The 14,961-nt window shown below is 35.7% G+C and overlaps 1 protein-coding gene across 1 annotated transcript in view; it reads left to right on the forward strand.

The window, feature by feature from the left end:
* Nucleotides 1-9,186, forward strand: part of LOC103275000 (cGMP-dependent protein kinase 1) — a gene marked incomplete at its 5' end in the record, with an annotated part of 255,331 nt that extends 246,145 nt beyond the window's left edge. The window contains 4 exons of the mRNA XM_008072418.2: nucleotides 543-665; nucleotides 751-813; nucleotides 2,032-2,098; nucleotides 4,671-9,186. Coding sequence (XP_008070609.2) covers nucleotides 543-665; nucleotides 751-813; nucleotides 2,032-2,098; nucleotides 4,671-4,769 — 352 coding nt within the window. The remainder of the gene's footprint in view (nucleotides 1-542; nucleotides 666-750; nucleotides 814-2,031; nucleotides 2,099-4,670) is intronic.
* Nucleotides 9,187-14,961: the final 5,775 nt, after the last annotated feature.

The raw sequence follows: 14,961 nt of genomic DNA on the forward strand, positions 1-14,961 counted from the left end.
TAAACAGAGACTTGGTAAACTGAGGCATTAGCCCAGATAAATTTGGGAAGAACATTCCAGGCAAAATAACACTCTGAGGTGGGGAAAAGCTTAGTATTTCAGTGACACAGAGAAAATGCTGTTGAGTCTGGATTCCACTGAGAGGGGGTGGAGATGGGATGAGGTGCTGTTGTATTGATGTTCTTGTGGCCCATCCTAATGATATGGACTTCTTCCCAAGTGTAATCAGTGAGCCAGTAAAAGAGCAAGGACAGAGAATGGAAGAGGCATCTTGATTGACCATGGGCAACAAGAGAGTTATGCACCAACTCTAAAAAGAATTGAGAAGAGCAGCCAGATAAACTTGACCCACTTATGGTTTAACTAAGTGATTTACTTGGAAAGTAAATCTGTGTTTTGCTATTAATCAGTTTTCATTCCATTATCACTACTAACAAAACCTCCAAATAAGACTCGTTGTAATTGTGGAGCTTACAGCAAATTTAAGTGTTTACTTTAGAAAATGAAAGCAATATCTCTTGACATGCCTCTCATTCTTGCAGCCCACCTTTCTCAGGCCCAGATCCTATGAAAACCTATAACATCATATTAAGGGGGATTGACATGATAGAATTTCCAAAGAAGATTGCCAAAAATGCTGCTAACTTAATTAAAAAACTATGCAGGTAAGTATTTCAACCATATTATTTTTGAAAGGATCATAATGTGAAAAAATTACATTATTTAATAAAATTATTACTTTTTTTCTAGGGACAATCCGTCAGAAAGATTAGGGAATTTGAAAAATGGAGTGAAAGACATTCAAAAGCACAAGTGAGTATTCTTTCCTTGTAACTTTGGATTTCAGTTCAGAAACCTGGCAAACATTTTCCCAGAGTGCGATTCTTTATGTTATTGGTGTATAACTGATGCAGTTAGCCTATGGGAACATCCAAAGAAAGAATGTAAACTAATTGGACTTTTAAAGACCTTTCTAGTGCTGGAACTTCATTTTGATATATCCAATAACCCTGTGACATCCCAAATAACAAATGCACTGAATTCAGCTTCTCTCAGCTTGGCAACTTTTTTCTCTCTGGCACAAAGAGAAAATGTGTATATTTAATTTTGGGATTCTATTCTCTACCAGAATATTAAAAACAAAAGTCTTCCACTGTATCATGCCTCATTTTCTAGACTAAAGGCAGAATATATTTTTCCAGCCATTTCCTAATTAGATGACACAATAGGAGAAAAAATAAGCACAGAGTACAGTATTTTTTAAACAATAGCAATATCTTAAGTGTCAGACTGTACCTATGTTGAATGGATGTTCTAAAGATAAACTAAACCCAAACTGGATTTTCTCTATTAGTCTGTGTAACACCGACAAGAAATTCACATCCCTGTCAAAGAAACAAATTTACTAAAATACCGATGAATATCTCTAAGGCCTGCTAAGAATTTGTTGTAAGCATTTTCTAATGGTGAAACCTTTCAAAGACAAAATAGAACAAAACAAACAAACTAATCTCAGTGTTATTTAGTCCTCATTTTCACAGAAAGCCTGGACATGAACTACCTCCATTCTATTAAAAAAGAAAAAATAAAAAGAAGAAAATGGGACATGCAGAGACCAATACAATGATGTGAAAAGGTTAATTAGTTGAGGCTGCTCACTGAATCAGTGGCAAAGATGGAAAATTAATTTTCTGTTGTGACTTTGCATGCCCTGATTCTATCTCCTTAAAATAAAATATCCTGTAATGCGCAGAGCCAACCAATTATGACATTTGTTAAATTATAATGATAGTGTAGCAACAAGGTCATAGAGACACTATGAATGAATTGCATGTTCATTGGTTTAAAATTTCACAATTATATTTTTTAAAATATGCATTTCATAAAATAAGCTAGTTGAAAAAAATCTACAGTTAAACAGAAAACATTTTTGTCACATGAAAACGTTTGCCTAACTGCTTTCCATCAGCTACATACATTGTTTTAGTGGAGGTAAAATGCCTTTAACTGTCTACGTTTTTTCTTTCTTAGATGGTTTGAAGGATTTAATTGGGAAGGCTTAAGAAAAGGCACTCTGACACCTCCTATAATACCAAGCGTAAGTAGATTTCCCAGTTTATAATTGTGTGAGATGCTTGATGATGTTTATGTTAATCAGCAATGATCTGTTATTTTTAAAGTTCAATCCTATGATCAGATTAAATAAGCTATAGGAGAATCACATTAAAACAATGAAACAACGACACACTCCGAAAGCCAACCTGAAAAAACAGATAAATCTGTGTATATGTTTTGCCCTTATCTCTTCTAGCTATCCATTTTAATTAGTTTGTTTTATTTGTGAACATAAGTTACCTTTTAGTATGATACATGTTAAGCATATACAAATATAGACAAAGTGCATAGTGAATCTCCAACAATTAGTTTCAGCAACCATTACTTTTTGGCCAATGTTATTTCATTTTTGCCCCCATGGAATCCTCCTGTTCTCCCTCCATATAATTTTTAAGTTCTCCCAGGCATAATGTGTCATTTTATACTCTCATTAGGTTCTAAATTTTTTTAAATCACTTTTTTAAACTCTTCTTTTTAGAAGTACATCAGGCTTCTTGTTGTTGTTGTTAAATACTCTCTAAATGCATTGCTTATATTAAGCTGAAATTGATTTCAAATGAGTACATTTATATTTTTACTCAGTTTCCCATCTATTTAATAAAAGATACTACATTTTGATTAAGGGGAAGAAAACTAACTTGTGGTACTAGCATTTTCATTTATATACTTTCTCTAGGACTGATCCAAGATTATTCTTTATACAAAAGTATTTTCCTACTTTTATTATTTTTTTTTTCAGATGGGGTCTTGCTATGTTGTCCAGGCTGGTCTCAAACTCCTGAGCTCAAGCAATTCTCCTGCACGAGCTTCCTGAATAGCTAGAATTAAAGGCACTATGCCAGCACTTGGTCAATTTTTTCCTACTTCTAAGATGTTTTTCTGTACTAATATTTGTGTATTCATAAGCAAAACAAAAATATCATTACTATGTCTCACATTACAGATGTTCATTGTAGTCATGAAGTTGTGTTTTTAGAATAAGAGTAGAGTAACAAGCTGGGAGGAATAAATATCGAACTCAAATATTCTAATGTAAATTTATGTGGTATCAGTTTTGTTTCATCAATGTTAATATTAAATGAGCTTTTACTGATGCTCTGCAAATTGAACTTTGCCCAGTAAATTTACAAGAGTTATGCTCGAGTTTAGAATTGGCTTTTAATTATACTTAGAATAAACACACAATCTCTAAGCTGCCCTGCAAGATGCTACAAAACCTGGATCCTGCCTGTTTCTCTGGCCTTATTCATTCCACTCCCCTCCCTTTCTTTTTTTTTCTTTCTTGGAGTCTCACTCTGTTGCTCAGGCTGGAGTGCAGTGGCACACTCATGGCCACTGCAACCTCGACCTGCTGGGCTCAGGTGATCCTTCTGCCTCAGACTTCCAAATAGCTGGAACTACATCTGCAGCTAGTTTTTTTAAAATTTATTGTACAGATGAATACTCTCCCCCCACCCCCTTTTTTTTTTTAGAGTGGAATCTCACTCCATTGCCCAAGCTAGAGTGCAGTGGCATATTCACGGTCACCAGAGTCTCAACCTGCAGGGCTCAGGCAATCCTTCCACCTCACCCTTCCAAGTATCTGAAACTACAGGCACGTACTACCATGCTCGGCTAATTTTTTGATTTATTGTAGAGATTAGATCTTGCCAAGTTGCCCAGGTTGTTCTTGAGCCTATGGGCTCCGGCAATCCCCTCACCTCAGTCTCCCAAAGTACTGGGATTATAGGCTTGAGCCACCATGCCGGCTGTCCTCTCCCTTCTTATATGGCTGCCATGTTGGCCTCTTTTGGTTATTTTAAAGCATGGAACTCCCTCTTACCTCAGGACCTTTTTATGTGCTAAACCTTCTTTATCAAACTTATTCATTCTTAGGCTTAAAATAATACTTTTTCAAAGAGTATGACCATTCTCATACTCTCATAGCATCTTGTTTTTTATAGCATTGACCAAAGTTTATTACACATATAGATTTTTATGATTACTTGTTATTAATATAGACTTGAGAATTATATATAGACTTTTGTGATTATTGGTTGTAACAATGCAGTTTATTACTTACTAGGTTATAAACCCCATGGGGCTAGTTAACTGTGTCTATATTTACTCACCGCTGTGATTTTCAATACAAAGCACAATACCTGCTACATAATACTTAGGTAAATAGTCATTGAATAGAGAATGAATAAAGAATGAATAAAAAATTCTAGCTTGGGCTGAGTGCAGTGACTCACGCCTGTAATCCCTGCACATTGGGAAGCCGAAGGGGAAAATTGCTTGAGCCCAGCAGTTCAAGACCAGCCTATGCAACGTAGCGAGACCTTGTCTCTACAAAAGAATTGAAAAAAAAAGCTAGATGAGGTGGCTGGGGAACCTGAAGTGGCAAGATCACCTGAATCCTGCAGGTCAAGGTTGTAGTGAGCCGTGATTGTGCCATTACACTCCAACCTGGGTGACAAAGTGAGACCCCCATACTCAAAAAAAAAAAAAAAATTATAGTTTGGAATTCCACTAGAAAAAATCATAAACCTTTGTTCATTCTCTTTTGTTTACAGGTTGCTTCACCCACAGACACAAGCAATTTCGACAGTTTCCCTGAGGACAATGATGAGCCACCACCTGATGACAACTCAGGATGGGACATAGACTTCTAATGTATTTCTCTTACCTGCTTCTGCCTTGCTGAAGACAGCTTTTTCTGAGACACAGCTGCCAGCAAACCTGAGGGAAAGAGAGAAGATTAGTGCTCGGGGTCACCATGATGCCTTTGATCGATGCTGCTCCAGTAACTACAGTGGCATTAGGACTTATTGCTTAGATGACAATAGTGCTCTTTACATGTTTTCTGTTTGAACCTAAAATAGCAGTTGACATGGTGGTCCTGAAGCAAAGCCTTTCACCAGTAAAGAGATGTTTTCTATTGTTGCAATGACCTTGCTTTGCTCTGACTCTAATTTGAAAGACTGTAGGAAACACTTCAGTCTAGTAAAAGAGTCTGTACCTTGCTTCAAGAAGATGAAAGAATAATATATTGGGTACGATAGATTATGAAGGTACAGAAACTGGGCTATTCCCTTTCTTCAAGTGAAAGTTTTGGGGTCTATTACTGCAGGCCGGTGTATATACCGTATAAAAGAGGACCACACATTTGTTGGTCATAGAGTTCATGTCAAACCAGTGCTAGAAGTTTCATGATTTTATTTCCCAGCAGTGCTGATGACAAGACTGAATGTTACCTTTTCTTTCTGATGGATTTAAAAAATTGATATGATCAAAGCACAACTGCTATAGATTCTGCTGAGACCTCTCATAGCAGGTATATATGCGTTTTCACAAAGGATTGAAAAATACTGCATGATATTTGTTTGTTTCTTTTTGATAAATTGGCATGACAGAGTGGAAAAAAAGCAATTCACAAAATCATTTCATATTTTTAAAAAAATATTGTGCTTAAAGATGGTCCTGGAAGTTAATGACTAGCAGCCAATTGGTTTTATTTATTACTGATCATGCCCTCAAACTGAGGCTTAAATTATTCCCTTTTATAAAAACAAACCCTTGGGATGGGGTGGGGTGGGGAGGGATTAAAACCCATCCAAAAAATAAATAAGAACTATATAGGTGCTATGTATATCTTTCATCTGTAAATGTCAGTGTCTGAACAGACAACATAAATTCTAATCATTATATGTGTAGCCAGAGATGCAAACATTTTTACTAAATTTATTAAACCAAACTCCTGCCCGGTTTTACTTCTACAACATAGTCTGGGATTGAGAGACAAAGGTGATTAAAAATCGATTTGAACTAGCTTCTTGTCTTAGGCCTGAGCCAAATAATAGTAGTAATAATAACAAAAAGAAAAAAAGAAAGTACAAAGTCAAAGTTATTAAGATTTACATAGCTACCTGACCAGAAACCTTATTTATTTGATGTCAGGTAACAAGACAAGAATCTGGCCAGGTGTTACCTTTTCATGAATGAGCTGATGTGATTCCATGCCCTTGTTAGAGAAGAAAGGCAGTAGACAGGAAAATAGGAGCCTGATTTCCTAAATAAATGTTAGCTAAATAGTATAGAAATACTACAATCCTGAAATGTTATACTATTTAGAAAATACTAAATTTGAAAACATCAAACTTATTTGCTTTAATCACATGGAGAAAAGAATCAGCAAATTATACTGAGTCTTTCGTTGTCAGGCCGGTTGACTATTGTTAGCTGTCGTAAGTAACACAGCCATTCGGAAGCTTTTTCTGGACAAAACAGCATTATACCTATGCAGAAAACTGTATAACCTTTCAAGCTGTCATCCTGATTTGGAAATGTGTGTGAATTTGGTATATTCAATTGAAGTTTTCTTTCTTACAGTCGAGTTTTTTTTAATCAATCAAATGTAGACATTTCTGCAGAAAACAATATGTCTAATTAGAAAACTGTACTCTAGCCAAAAAGGCATATATTATGAATTTTGTTTGAATTGTTCATACTCAAAACTACTATGATATCTTATAAAAATATAATATTCTAAAAAAATTGGAGAATAAAAGTATTAAATGAATAAAAGTTTAATTAAAACTTTGATCCTAAAATGCTATTAATCTGTGTTACAGTTTTCCCTCCCTTACAAATAGTTTCTCAAAATCAATCTGTTCCCCCAAGATACCCACTTTCTTCTACAGAATTTAGAATGTAAAATTAAACATATTCAGCAATAATCCAGCTATGAATGCTATTTCAGAGGTTTTATATTTTTTGAATTGGATTTTCAAAAAATATACAATGCGAATATTAAAGTCAGTGGTTAGCAATTTTTGTTGATAGATAATGTGGTTTAAGCATGCAAAAGGCTTGCTGGAATATTAAATTTATCTTGTCATTAAGAAATAGAATCAAATTCTGTAACTTTTCAAATATCCCCAAAGTCCCAGACTCCCAGAGATTCCCAGTGGATTTTGGAATCAGGGTTCAAGTCTAAGACAACCTATATGAATAAGTTCTATGGAGAAGGATGAAGTAGCATTCAGCACAATGTAACTGTAGATTATTTCTTTCACTTGTGCTTCCATCTTTGTTCATTTCAACCATGGCATTTCATTAGGATGTCTAAAGCAATCACCAAAAATAAAGGTGAACTACATCTTCCAAGATTTGCTAACAGAAAACATTCATCTAATTTTCAACATTGAATTTTAAGGAATTAAATCTTGTCTTAATGAAGACTCTAGGGCTAAAATTCATGGTCAGTTCCATAAAGCGCATCTCACTTTACTTCTGAATTTTTCATACCCCTTCTATTTTTCTTACACTAAAGAACATTTGGATAAGTTAGAACAGTGCCAACTTGCTTGATTTGTTAACTGACTTTCTTGTTAATACTTTAAGTATGAGAAAAAGGGCTTTCTGTGTGTCTTGACTAACAGAAAAACTGAAAACTGCCAATGGAAGGAACATTAAAATATTTGAGATAGATTGAATACATTAGAAAAAATGATTTTTGGAAAATTGTTATAAATGATTTTATGTTTATATCTTCTTTGTTATTAAGATATGAGTCCAATCCACATAGCATTTAAAACAAATTTATTTTAATTATATTCTTTATAAGACATAATTTTTACTTAAAGTTGTGGAATATGCATGTGAATTACACATGTATAAAACTCAACTATTGAATTTTTCTTGTTTCATTTCTAAATGACTGAACTGATGGTAAACTTAAATTTAATGAAGTCAGCTACCATACTGAAAACAAGGATATGAGAACTGATTTCATACAATAGAGGTGATCTGTGCATTATCCATAACAGCGTTTTCTTTCACTATAGGACCACAGACAAATATTTATGTAAATAGATATTTTTGTGTGATATTTTGTGGTACATATAACTTTTTTTAGTGTTTCACAGCATTATTATTTCATTTTATTTGTATTGAATAATGTTTTTAGGTCCAAGTAGACTTGAATTAATGTCATAATTGTCAGTATTATTGAAAATTATGTCAACTGTACTGTTATTCATCTGTCCCATAGTTTAGAACATGACCTGGCTATCTGGCATTGTTGCAAGTGCCTTAAATTCATGGCATCCTATTAAAAAAAACAAATTTGGTGTTATGCTGCATGACAAAGACAAACACACCTCAAAATGTTGTCCTTTCTTAGCTTGCTGCGTTTTACAGTTCTTTCTGCTAACAATTTATAAGCCTTTATTATATAATATTGATGAATTACAGAAATGATGAAGTTGTTCTCTTATTTCTGTTAAATGTACCAGAGCTGTGTATCTGTTAATGAGATACAGCGTCATTTCTGTGAAATGTATAAATGTACGTGCAGGTCAAATTAATATATGACATACTATCAGTCTGTATACAGGTATTCCTGTTTTGCTAAGCTGTGCAGATTCTGTAAAAATAAATTAGTGCAGTCAAGTTCTAATGTGTCTCATTTTATAGACTTCATTAACAATGGTCCAACCCAAAAGAAAAATTGGAAATGACTGCTAACCACACCTCGTTAAGAAACCAATGATGAAAAAGTACCTTGGTGCACCACTCAACAAAACAGGATGCTTTCTCCGAGTTCTTGTATATGCAAATCACTTATGAGGCAAATTTTCAACAGACCTAGAAAGCAAAATATTGAAAGTGTGTTGTTAGCCCTCCTCTTTATCTGCCCCTACATCAACAGACAGAGCTCTGGGACCTTGACAATGACTCAGAGGTTGGGGCTTTCTGAGTAAAGGGACATTTCTTTAAGCATCATCTATCAAATTTGTTTCAAAGTATGATGTTTTTACAACTGGTCAGTTCTTTTGTATTCTTACAGCTATGGTTATTTGATTGTCCTCTTACAATTTGTTCTACATGAAAGAGTCCTTTGTTAGTCTGAATGCAACAAACTGTCATCAAATGGTCATTGACCACTTGCACTCTTTTGATGTAGATTAAAAACTTTTTCATAAACTTAACCTGCTTTGATTTGCTCTGTATTTTTCCTGCAGCTGTAATTGCCGAGTGCCTGTTGTATACTTTATAGAGTTGAAATAAAAAATAATTACTTTTGAACGTAGTTGATGTTTAATTCCAGACAAGTTTTCAAGAACGGAATTGGTAGTCAAATACTAGGTAATGCTGTTGTAGAATGTTACCATAACAATGTGAAAACACTTATTATTCAAGCATTCTACTTGAAATAATGTATGATAATATAATATAAAGCTCATTGGTTTTTAAAAATTGATGGGAATGATGTTGGGCCATCCAGTGTGACTAGCAAAGTGAGTATAAATGCTCACATAAACCCAGAAATTAGCAGATTTCTGTGCATCATCACCACCACCGCCACCACCGCAACCACCACACGGTCCTTTTTTGGAAAATCCTAATCAAATTCTGACCTAGGCAGAGAATCAAAGAGGCAATGCTTGTATATTACTGCATGCTAGGAGGAAATGATTGAATATGAAGAGCAACTTTGTGAATCCTTATTTTTTTCGCCTGGTTTACATCCATTGAAATTAATATGCATCAGATGTGACAATGGTGTAAATATAATTCAGGAATGACAAAAGGAATCAATTATAAATATGAGATAGATCAATTGTGTGACTACTCAGGTTGATTGCAGGTTATGCCTGCAGACCTACCCTTGGCTTCTCAGTTATAGTCTTAAATATGTCACGCACATAATACCGGACAGCCACCATACTAATGGTGAGAGTCCAATTTCAAGTTTTTCTCTGTGTTCTACAACTTCTTTCTACGTCAAAAAATCCTATAAATTGCTAAAACAGTGCTGTTTATCTCTGGCAGCTGTGGTTTTTGCCCAAGTTAAGTCTATGGCGCTAAAGACAAATGTATCCATATGCCCATTATTAGCAAAGCCAGACAGATTAAATCTCAACCTCATACTAATAAATATATACCAAAGAGAGAGAGAGAGAGAACAAGGCATCCCAACCCCAAAGGTTGGTCACAGATTTACTAAAAATTAATAGGTTCAAGGAATATGATCATTTCCAGAGTCAGTCACAGTTATTTTGAGGTAAAACCTAGAAATCTGAATTTTAACAAACACCTCAGTATGTTTGTTAAAAGAAAAGAAAGTATGGAAAAAAGGCCCACGGGAAAACATTTCAGGAATGGTGGGGTAAATGAAAAAAACAGGAAAAAAATCTGCAAAGAGTCATGAACATACTAATCTTGTTAAATACATTCAGAAATGTTAAATTACATACGTTTATATTCCACCTATATAGATGTCTTCTCCAATTTTGTTAAGAAATAGATCCACATCTTTATTTGTAAAGTGGAAAATATATTTATAATCACTTCTGGTATCTGGTACATCAGGGCAGGATACTAGGAGTTAATTTACAAAAGAGCTCTTAGTCCTTTAGGGTGAAATGGTAGTGGAGACTAGAGCTCCTGGTTCAGCTGGATTTTGACCATAGTTCACCATTGTCTGGTTTCCCTCCCTAGGGAAATTCCTGCCACATGCAAGTTAGGTTCAGCCCTTTGACTTGCTTGGCTATTGAAAGGTTAGCCTATCACTTCAAGTGGAAGCTTTAAGAGCTAGTTCTTGCTTTATCCTTTTTCAATTGCAATTGGCAATTCCTTAACAGTGGCACACCAGTGTCTACAGTCATACCACCCTGAATGCATCCAACCTCAACAGAAACTGCCCTGTCCACTTCAGAAGCAGATAAGAAGGGCAATGAAGAAGAGCAGAGCAGCCAACTCACTAAAGCATTATAGTGAGATATTGTTTTAAACCACAGAGATTGTGGCTTTGCCTGTTTCAGCAGTATAACTGCCCATTCCGACTGATACAACTCTGACATACAGAGAAAGAAAAGATCCGGCCCAGCCTCTGCAAAGTGGTTTGTCACTGTAATAATTCACCCTGAGGCAGAAGATAGGCATGTTCAACCCATGGCCAATGGGCCACATGCAGCCCAGAGCAGCTGGTAATGTGGCTCCACAAAATCTTTTAACAACTTGTATTTTTTAGCATTTATTTTTTCCATGACCCGTGCATAGTTCCATTTTTGAAGTTCACAATCACGCTTTATCCATGACATCACTTTTTGGCAGCACATTCATTTGTGAACAACTGTTTTCAATTATGAAACACACGAAGAGCAAAATTCCAACAAACATTTCTGATGAGCACCTTGAGAACTCACTAAGAATTGCGACCACTTCAATCAAACCAGACATTAACAGATAAATTTTACAATAACAAGGTCAAATTTCCCACTGGTTTTATATTGTTTTCATTTTTATAAACTTTACAATAAGAAGTCTTATTATGCATATATTCTAACCACATTATACAATTTATGTGCAGCCCAAAACAATTCCTTTTTACTTGGTGCAGCAGGAAAGCCAAAAAATTACTAAGGGTGGTTCAGGGAAGCCAAAATGTTGGACACCCCTGCTTCAGATCCTAAACCATGGGGAGGTAAAAACCATAGTGAAGATCTGAATTCACTTACATATGTCATCTTTTGACAGAAACTACCTCAAATCTGACGTAGCAAAGATATATTTTAAGAGAATAATGAAAAGAAACATTCTCAGAACCTAGACCATTTAAAGTCAGTGCAAGAAGTTACTCTTCGGCAATTTGCATGAAGCAAATTTAGAAGCACCACAGTTAAGGCATGAGAAGCAAAGACTGGCAGGCATTATGTTAGACATGAGGTTAGGGAATTTATAATACCTAGGAAGAGAATGATTCTTCAAGATTCCTGAAAAGAGGTAAGAGAGAGATTTTTTTTAACAATGCAAGCAGACTGGAATGGGAACAAAAGACCATATTAACTATAATTCTGATGTCTTATCTATAACCCTTTGCTAAATTACATGTTCCACAAATTACTGTGTAAATAAATGTTAATTACAGGCCAGATGCGGTGGTTCACGCCTATAATCCCAGTGCTTTGGGAGGCCAAGGTGAGAGAATCGCCTAAGTCCATGAGTCCAAGACCAGCCTGGGCAACTTGGTGAGATCTCACCTCTACAATAAATTAAAAAAATTAACTGGGCACAGTGGCACGCACCTGTAGTTCCAGCTACTTGGAAGGTAGAGGCGGAAGGATCACCTGAGCCTAGCAGGTCAAGGTTGCGGTGGCCGGGAGTGTGCCACTTCACTCCAGCCTAGGCGATAGAGTAGACTTCAAGTCAAAAAATAAAAATAAAAAAAATAAATGTTAATTACCTAGGGCCTTGGTTTCATTTCCCAGAAGACAATTATTGAAATTCCTTTTAGTAATAACATTCTGTGATCCTAAGTTACTTCATTTATAATTTCCTTCTGCAGGTTGTCTAACTATAATCCATAGGCCAAACTCAGCCCATAGCCTGTTGTTGTAAATAAAGTTTCATTGGAACAAACTCAATACACTGTCTACAGCTGCTTTTATGTTACAACAGCACTTGAGATGAGTAGTGCAATAGAGGCTGTGTGGAAGGTAAAGTTTAAAATATTTACTCTCTGGTCCTTTCCAGAAAAGTGTGCCAACCCTTGATCAAAGGAAAGGCTTACAATGAGCCAATGACTTTCAAGTTGAGCCTTCCACAGAGCCTCAGGACATTGAAGTAATGTCTCAGAGTTCACCAGGATGGAATAGGAAGAAGAATGACTAGATTTTTTTAAAGGGCATATGCAGTGAGTAGGCACCACAAGTTCCAGAATTCTAATTCTGATTCAACTAGAAAAGTGACAATATTATTTGTTCTACATATTGTGAATGCATGTGACATTTCATTTGAAGAAACTATCCCACTTTAAATTTTTAATTTAAAAAAGACTGAACTAAGGCTGGTGCAGTGGCTCAAGCCTGTAATCCCAGCATTTGGGGAGGTTGAGGCAAGAGTAATGCCTGAGCCTAGGGATTTGAGACCAGCCTGGGCAACATGGCAAGACCTTGTCTCTATACAATAAATCACAAAACCTAGCTGGGTGTGGTAGTTCCAGCTACTTGGAAGGCTGAGGTGGAAGGATTGCCTGAGCCCAGGAGATCGAGGCTGCAGTGGCTATGAGCGTGTCACCACACTCCAGCCTGGGCAACAGAGTGAGACTCTGACTCAAACAACAACAACAACAGCAACAATAACAACAAAACACCCATAGGGACAGAAGTTAAGATGTGGTAACATTACAAACAAAAGAATATTAAGGAAGAGGTAACAAAAGGGGACCTTGTGGGGAGCTGGTAGTTTAATTTCTTGGTATAACTAGTGATATAGGCATGTTCACCTTGTGGACATTCAGCAAATTGTATGCTTTTATTTTATACTTACATTTAAATAAATAATAAGTGTAAGTATAAAATAAGAACAAGTCGGGATTAGGTACACAAGTAATGTATGTGCAGGTGATGTTTGGGCTTCCAACTGGCCCTCACTTCCCCAGGTTTAGGACCAAGTACCCTTTTTGTTGTTAGGTTCACCCCCCAACCCCCAGTGGTATCCCATGACTGCTGATCCCTCCCTAGTGCTTTTGTAATTAATGCTCAAGTCCCATTAATGATGGAGTACTTGAGGTATTTGGTTCTTTGTATCTGTAATAGATCACTAAGAATGATTGTCTCCAATTTCATTCAATTTTGCTGAAAAGTCCATGATTTTGTCCTTTTTTATGGCTGCATAATATTCCATCATGCATGTGTACCACATTTTCTTTTCCAGTCTACTGTCAATGAATATAAGAACTGGATCCATGTTTTTGCTATTGTGAATAGTGTGGCAGTAAACATGCGTATGCAGGTGTCTTTTTTGTAGAATGATTTGTGTTCCTCCAGGTATAGTCCCAGGAAGGAGATTGCTGGATCTTATGGAAGGTCCATTTCTAGTTCTTTTAGGTATCACCACACTATTTCCCATACTAGTTTGCACTCCCACCAACAGTGTAGAGTGTCCCTTTTTCTCCACATCCTCACCAGCATCTGTTTCTTTCTTTTTATTTATTTATGATGCCCATCTTTACTTGGGTTAGGTGGTATCTCAGTGTGGTTTTGATTTGTATTTTTCTGATGATTAGTGAGGCTGAACATTTTTTCATGTATCTGTTGGCTGCTAATATTTTATACTTACATTTACTTTTTTAAAAGAGTTGAGATACATATTAAATAACCATACATAGTACACCAAAAATTAAGAGCTTCATTCTTCCTCTTGAACTGTATGTCTAAGTTCAAGGGAGAATACTTTGTTCTCTTTTCTCATGTGTAAAAGTAACTTTATATATATATATATTTATATATCCATTTCTCCAGTTCTTATCTCTCCAACTCATTCTCCTAATCGAAGTCTAGATCACCTTTCAAAACCTGCCAATCTTATCTTGGAATCCTCAGTTCTCGTCAGTGACCCCTGAATAACCCAAGGGTATAAACTCCTTAATGAAGTTAGCTCCCGGATCCTTTATAATCCATCTTAAGTCTCTAATCACTTGCTTTACACCAGCCTTTTGCAAATGTTTTCAGTTGTATACAGTACTCCCTTCCATCATCTTGCTTTTAATGACCAACTCAGGTTGTATTTATTCAGCACATAGTTACCTTCAGAAAGCTCACTCTGATGTGCATATGCTTTCTTAGTTCATAAGCACTGACCCAAAGTCTGAATATTGTGGTAAGGAAAACATTTTTTTTTCTTAAAATAGTAAATAAGTATACTGTGAAAGTTTAAGTTATTTCTTGCTTGCTTTCTTCCTTGCTCCATTACTTTCTTTCTTCTTTCTTTTCCTTCCTTCCTTCTTTCCTTCCATCCTTCCGTCCTTCTTTTTTTCTTTTTATTTCTTTCATTCTTTCAAACATGGAGATTGCATGC

The sequence above is a fragment of the Carlito syrichta genome, unplaced genomic scaffold (assembly GCF_000164805.1).
Source record: "Carlito syrichta isolate Samal-C Ts95f unplaced genomic scaffold, Tarsius_syrichta-2.0.1 Scaffold315165, whole genome shotgun sequence".
Taxonomy (NCBI): Eukaryota; Metazoa; Chordata; class Mammalia; order Primates; family Tarsiidae; genus Carlito; species Carlito syrichta.